The 7,868-nt window shown below is 38.5% G+C and overlaps 1 protein-coding gene across 1 annotated transcript in view; it reads right to left on the reverse strand.

Annotated features, from left to right (window-relative positions):
- LOC146465699 (uncharacterized) overlaps positions 1–1,940 on the reverse strand; it is a 9,372-nt gene extending 7,432 nt beyond the window's left edge. The window contains exon 1 of the mRNA XM_085128109.1: positions 993–1,940. Coding sequence (XP_084984235.1) covers positions 993–1,814 — 822 coding nt within the window. The 5' untranslated portion in view covers positions 1,815–1,940. The remainder of the gene's footprint in view (positions 1–992) is intronic.
- Positions 1,941–7,868: the final 5,928 nt, after the last annotated feature.

Genomic DNA, 7,868 nt, shown 5'->3' on the forward strand with positions numbered 1-7,868 from the left:
GCTAGTGGCGTTCGTGTTTATCTTTTGATCGAACGCATGCGTTTACTCTTTTAAAGGTTTTCAATCTAAAAAAAAATCGTTTTTCATGTTATTGTGGTAACGTGTCCATGTTAATTTTATTACATTTCAAAAGTAAAAATTGAAAGCTTCTAAGGTTTACCATTTTGGGATTTAGGCATTATTCGTTAACGAGGGCCGACCAAAAGCCTCTGCTTATATGTAAATGTTAGACCACAACGTACACCAACAAATCGAAAATGTTTCCTCTGTCTGTTGAGAGATTTTGTCATAGAACAAAACTGTGGAGATCGTAAAGTGCTTGCTGTTAAATTAATTTAAAAGTTTTGTTCTAACGCCTTGCAGGTGAATTTTAATTTTCTCGAGGTTAAACAAAGGATTTTCCATTTGCCCAAAATTATTCAATTGCAAATTTGATATTGAACGACAGCTTTTGTTTCTGGACCACAGGTCATAATTGCAAAATATTGAGCGAGTTAGTCAACAAAAGGCTACGGGAAACTTCTTTTTCTAGTAAAACCATACAAATACTGATGTTAGTTTCGCTTCCCATCGCCCGCTCTCTCTAGAAATTGCTGAGTCGATCGGTTAAAAAAACAAGAAAAGAAAAAAAAAGGATTAAAAACTAAAAAGAAATGTCGACAAATTGATAAATAACGACTTCCAGGATAGCTTCTTCTTATTAATAAGGCTCAGCGTTCGCAGCCGATTGTTGCCGAGGTAACTGATGTCAGGGTGTTTTTAAGATGCGTATGCCCAAAAAACGAGAGCAGGCAAAGGCATTAGAACTTTTTGCCTCTCCTTTTTGTAAGAAAGGAAAAGATGGTTCGGTCGAGTGATCAGGCCCTGCGAAACGAATTTAATTTTTATTGTGATAGCCCAAACATTATAAATCACTGAACAACACATGTTTGCCGTTCACGTAACAAAGCAAATAACATTTTTACAAGGATATCTTTCGTCAATTTACTCACCAATGCCCAGATTAAAAGCCCTGCAATGCCCGCCAACGACAGCGTTATGACGAGAGCTGGCCACGTCTCCTTCATTGCTTGCAAAACGCGCTTTCGTGAAAGTTCCAACATTTGTTGTTTGTTTACGATGAAAACAACACCTGGTGACTTCAGAACCTCCACGTACGTATGTCCTCCGTAGAAATCCTCTTCGTTGCCCTGCACTGGCATGAAAAGATCAGCTTCCCTCTTGACGATGGTTTGATCGAGCTGTTGCAGATCTTTTGCTTTTATCGTATAGCTGACATTTTTCGGGGAAATTCGGCCACAGATTTGCAATCCTTTGCTGACTATTTCCTGAAAGATGCCTTTGATATTGGGGTCCCTTCGAGCGGAATTGGTCTCCGTCTTTCGTTCCTCTTCTTCTTGGTTGTCTTCCTCGGTTTCATTTGCCACGTCACGAGACTTCCTTGCCTTGAAAATTTCAGATCCATCCTCGTTTCCTGACAGGCTTTCGTCAAGCAAGTAAGGTGGCATAGCCTTCCATGCAATAGAAACCGATTGTAGATTTTCTGGCTGTGCAATCCGCGACCTAATAAACGGTTCAGCGGCGTGCAGCATCGAAGTGGTGTTGACTTCATCCAAAAGATTCACATCGAGAAAATCTGGAGTCGTTGAAGTGCAAACCAATACTTCAAACAAGAAAACCAATACAGTTGTTTTCGTCCACATGTTTCTGTTTATTAACTTCCGAAACTTACGGAGAGTAACAGGCAGTCGGTAAAATATAAAATATTTAGCCTCCGGCTTCGGCAGGAAGCTTTGTGCTCTTATACGAAGCATGCAAAGTGGCTAAGAGAAACACATTGTTTTACGGAGACTAAATCAGCGTTAAGAGACATCCGAGAGCATTGTCTTGTTAAATTGCATTGAAAGGGTAAAATAAAATGCGCCGTTCTCGTCGATTAGAAGTTGGTGATAAACAGGAAATGCGAGCTCCTCAAATGCACATGCGCCAAGCACATTTGGATCATAGGCTGAATAATTCGGGTCCCTATTGCCAAGTTTTTCATTTGGTTTTAAAAATTGTGAATCAGCACTACAGAAAACTCAGAATCAGTTAGTTTCCGCGTCTTTCTGTATTGCCACAAAGGTTAATTTACTAGATTTGTTTAAAAATCCAGGCATAACGCCTCGCCAAAAACTTGTGTTCCGGCAGATGTTGTAAAAATATTTTTTGCGTTGGTGTTCTGATTCGCATAACTCTATGAAGTATATAAATTATAAAATACTATTTTTCAAGTCATCTTCAGGGTAATTAGTCGAAAACGTTTGGTTTTTAATCTTTTTTTTTTTTTTTTTTTTTTTTACTTTTTAGCCTTTTAAAATAGTATTTTAAATCTCAAGCAAATATTATGCATATTTACATTCATTATATCCCGTCTAAAAAATAAGCAATGATTAAAAGAAAACTAAAAAATAATTCTGCACGAATACCGTGGCCTACATTTTAGATGAGGAGTTAGGAAAAAGGCGTATTTACTTTGACTCAAAATAACAAAAAAGCCATTGCAATTTTGAACAAAGAAAATTAAACAGCTGCGACAAGAAAGTCTGAAAAAAAAAATTAGGCTGGAGGGATTTGAATCCGCCATGAACTCTGCGATGCCGGTACAGTGCTCTACCAACTGAGATATCAAGCCAATTGGGAGCTGGTTATATTTAACAGTTATTCCACGAGCGCGCGTTGGATATGAGATGACTAGATAGCCAACGAGGCGCGTAGCGCCGAGTCGGCTTTAATCATCTCACATCAAACAAGCGCAAGTGGAATAATTGTTTTATTAAAAACAATCAAGAAAGATTGCTAGATCTTACTGATTTCGCTGTGCAAGAATAACCAGCAGACAATTTAATGGTCGCCATTTCTCGGCCATGGTATAATGGCTCATATACCATGGTCGCTAAGCCAATCAAATCCCTCGAATTGCATTATACAATGATTCAGTTTTTAATAATGTGAGTTACGTTCGTAAGATACCCGTGAAGAATGAATATAAACGCCATGAAATATATAAGAAAATTCATATGTGTGAACTGCGGATGAAAGATTAATTAGATGAAAGACCATCACATTATTTTATGAACGCAACTTCAGCAGTTGCGAACTGAGAAAGCCTGAAAAAATTCAGGCTTCAATTCAAACCCACGATCCCTGAGATACAGGTGCTCTACCAGCTGTACTATCGGTTAAAAACTAAGTTAATTTTCAACCAGCAGTTGCAATTTTGGCTGATTCTCAGCTATGTATTGATCATTTGAACTCAAACAGACCCTCTTGCAGGGCCATAAAAGTGGTACTTGAGTAGATTTGATCTGTTCAATTTTTTAGCTGAATCACAGAAAATTATAGAGAACTAAAGCTCCCAAATATTACAGCTAATAATTAAATTTTAAAAATCCTAACTCCCCTATTTTGTACTCTCAACGACAATGTTTGTTCCACTGAAAACTAATTAGTCGAATTAACTTTCCCATTAAGGTGGAATTTTACAAAGAAAATTCAATCTTTAACATCACAGCCAAAACCAAAGTTCTGAGGAGATTAAAAAGTCTTCCGAACAGGCCCAGCGTTCAGAACGTTGCATGTTTTGGTAGGAGATAAATTGCAAAATACTCTAGGCAATTTCCAGTTCTTTATTTGGCGATATCCCGCTGTGTTTCTACCCCATCAATAAAGTTTTTTCTTTGCTGAATTTTAATCACAGCAGTAAATTACTGTTTTTGTTTTCAGATCGAGGGACATAAACGTCCCTTTAATACGAGTGCAAAAAAGGCCCACTATTCAGGATTTTCAAAACCCAAACGGATCAAACTGAAGTATCAGTTTACTAAAACTGACCATGCACCCTTAAACAATAGGACTTATCACGGTTTTCGACGCCATTTTGACGAGTAGGCAAACAGGATAAATAACAGTGTGTGTATGAAAATTCGATGTCAAATAATTTTCACAAATCATCGCTTCTGAAAAATTCATCAATTGGAAACTTTTGGCACCAGTAAAAGGATTTTAAGAAAAAAACTTGGAGGGATATAGCTGTGCCAGAAAGCGTCCAGTCGTTTTTTGAAGTTCCATACATTTGTCATTAAGTTCCCCGAATACTAATGTTTGACTGTTTGTTTATTTATTGTTTTTAGTTCTTATTTTCTTCTATTTTGGATTGTATCGCATTTCTGCATAATGGAAAGTTATTTCAAACTTCAACTTAATTCTTGAACGTCATTATTAGACGATGGTCTTAGAACCGGCTTAGAACCTCCGCAGTTAATGTTTATTTTAGGCATTAGACAGACCGTAAACTGAGGCGTTTGTTTATTTTTAGTTATTTTAATCTTTTAATGGAAAGAAAATATTTGTTTCCATTTAGGGTTAACTTTTTCGATCGGTAAGCAGTGACCTTTTTACCCGGAAAAGTTAACTTTAAAAACAAAAACTAAAAAACGATAACCAGATTAATTTGCGGTTCGTAAAGCATGTTTTTTTTAGTTAATCTTCAGCGATCAAGTTAAAATCGGAGCTAAGAAAATTTATGCTAAGATCTTAATACAGGGAGGGGCCAAATGAAAGAAACTAAACATCAACATTACGAGATGCAAAGGCATCCCCCAGGCACACACCATGCTGGGTGAGCCAGTTTCGTCTACTGGTGCCTCCTAATAGAGATCTATTTTTGCGCAGCTTATGACTATGCGGGAAAAGCAAATCTTGGCAAAGGCTATTGAAATACGAAAGGAAGATCATTCATCGCCGGTTCGCGAAGCGGAACCGAGTTTAAATCTGTAAGCCGTTTTTCAGTCCACTACAGACCTGGAATTGGACTCCAATGCGCCTGCGCCTTGTACCGCTTAGTAACAGTGTACTCACACATGCGGACAGCTTTTGAATCTTTCCGAGTATTAATCAAGTATAGAGTGCGAAACTTTAAGGCCTTGCATAGGAAGATTCCGGCCTGATTCAGACCTTAACCCTTTGAGGGCCTGAGTGTGCTATTTTTGCAATAAAATTTGGGCAATAGAAAGTCTGAACCACTTAATTTCTCCATATACGGAGATGCCACAAAAATATCTGCGTTCTTAAGAAACTGTGGGCTCAGGCTAAATTGTCCCGTGACGCACATGACGTTGTTTGTTCGAGCTCGTGCACTCGCTCGAATCCGGTGAGTTTATCGCTTTATAAGTATTGTTTAGAGCCATTCTCCTCTGCAGAAGCCCCCAGTCTGGCATCATTAAGCTGGAATGTGGGTAGAGGCAAGCCTCTGAAAGAAAACAGAGGTGAGAGCTGGTTTCATACTGCCTGAGTCGCCAAACATGCTGTGTAACAAACATGGACGACCACGAGTGAAGTTTTATTCTCTCCGACCGTTTTGTGGACGGATTCCAGGACCTACCAAGGCAATTTGGGCAAGTTTGGAGTAGTAAAATTCAATGGATTGAATTTTTTGCTGGTAGTACTGGTGGTGAAATGAATGCGTTTGCGCTACGGCTGAATTACCCAGAACTCCTTTCGGGCAACTTGAGATGCGCAAGACTGGGTCTGATAAAGTGGCTGAAGTATAGCCCGCGGAAAACCTTGAGAGGAAAACTTCCAGTCAGATACCAAGGGTTGACCTTGAGGTTTGCTGTAAATGTAGACTATTCATTTTTGAACACATATTTGGATTAAAAATTGACGATAAATAAGTGTAATTTTTGGTGTTCTTCTTTGGCCGAAAAACTGGCATTTTTGGCCTTTGTTGCCAAATGAACGGTGATTTGCAGCGAAAATCGGTTTGTTGGCTGTGATGATGGCAAAAAACACCAGTTGGTGCCATTCACACATTTTCATGACCTTGTAACTTAAGTTAAACAAGAAGCAAATCATAAAAGGAAGAACGTCGGTGTTTTCAACGCAAATATGCGTTCAGTTAGTATCCAAAGGGTTAGGGTTCGTATCAAGAAAACCGGATCAAATTCATGAAGTTTTCACGGTTTTAATCTCAGTTGACAGAGACAAAGAGAGACACCAGTTTGTCTCGCTAAAGCAATCTAGATATCGACCATTTGTCTCGCCGTGAGCGTGGCTTAGCGAGATTAATTTTATATCGCTTGGAAATCTCAGCTGAAAATTACATTTGTCAGGCTGTATTATAGGAGAGAATGCCGGAACAAATCGTTTGTCACATGATGTTTACCTCTTCGCGTTTAGAGGCCACTAATCTTTTTCATGCTCGTGTATCGGCGCTGATATGTATGGATCTGATCGTGTTTCTGCGTGATAAAGGAAATTTAGCCTGCGCGCGCGCGAGGAAGGAGACACGTGTGTCTCCCTCCCTTGCACATCTCCGCTCTTTCTCACACCCTATTTTTTTTTCTTGCGCCTGCCTGTTAGGGTTGTTTTATTTGTTCGTACCCGCGCACTATTAAATAAAACTAGCCAGTTATTAATACAACAGTGTTTTTGGTCTATTTGGAAAGCTGATAACATATCAGTGCAGGTAGAGAAACTTGAGCGAAACAAACACAGCTACATACGCCTTTATCTGTATAGAGTGGTGTTTGTTTAGTAGTTTCTTCGTGTTCATATTGCTAGCCGCAACAGCCAAACGTGTGGCAGTTTAGAAAGTGATTTCTTTGTTATTGATGTTTCTGCGAGATTATGGGTCGTGGAAAGGCACTAAATACCTCCAGTCTTGTTAAGTTGTATATTCATAGCGTGGCCGTTTCAACTACAGTGGAACCTTGTATTAACAAACTTCTTTAATATAACGGAGTCCTCTGTACAACGAACGATATTCTCCAACCCGGGCTTTAAAAATGTATGGAACAGAACCTCGATATAACGAACCAATTTTCCTGAGTCCCTTGGCAATTCGTTAAATCGAGGTTCCACTGCATCTAAAATCTTAGAATCTGAACGGTCGTTGATAGGTTAAAGAAAAAGTGGAATATAAATTGCAATCTGCTAAATAAATGTAGACAGGAGATAAGTAATAATCTCAGAGCAGTGCTATATGCTAAGAATAGGTTGGAGTGAAATGAATATTTAATAGCCAAACTAACTCAGTCAACTGTTGTAGTCAGTCAGTGGTTTTGAAATTTCTTTACTTTGTAACTACCGCGATGACAGTGACCTTATGAATGATTTAATTATCCAACGGGAAATTTGTTCCTCGATACATTTAGAAGTTGAAGGTTAGTTCCTTCCCATCTGATTTTCTCAGAGCTGGTTTATTAAATACCGCCGTTTAAGATTTAATTTTCAGCGAGAGTATCACCTTTGCAAAAATTGCTCCAAATGGGGTAGTACGTAGTTATACGTTATTGTAAAGTATGTTATAATGTTAAAGTAGTTCAATTTGGTTTGCATGATATCTGATGATAGTGCACACGATACTGCGCGAGTACCTGTAACTATGACCGTTAACATTGTAAGGAGAACATTGTAAGCAAGAGTTTTCGTACAGGTATGAAACACAAGTTGCTGTAACCAGTTATGATTGTCACAACTGATCTGCACGTTCTTGATCACAGAGAGAAATCAAAGGACATCTTCAAGTTGTCATTATGAAGCAGAAGTGGATGCACCACTAATCTTTAGTAAGTAAGGTTTTAAAGTTAACGTTTGAAAGACAAGTTAGGTTAATACATTGTCACCAGTTCAAGATGATTGTCGCAGTCTCTACACGTTCTCAAATCACAGAGGAATCACGAGACTTTTTAAATTTCAAGATGTCGTTATGAAGTAGAAATAGAAGAACCTGTTCAAACTCTATTGTTCCGTGAATATGATTTCACACTGTTTCCTTACCCTATGTAAGTACGTCCTTGAAAGACAATTGTGAGGCAAATATGTTC

This window comes from Pavona decussata, unplaced genomic scaffold (genome assembly GCF_977016875.1).
Source record: "Pavona decussata unplaced genomic scaffold, jaPavDecu1.1 SCAFFOLD_155, whole genome shotgun sequence".
NCBI classification, from domain to species: Eukaryota; Metazoa; Cnidaria; class Anthozoa; order Scleractinia; family Agariciidae; genus Pavona; species Pavona decussata.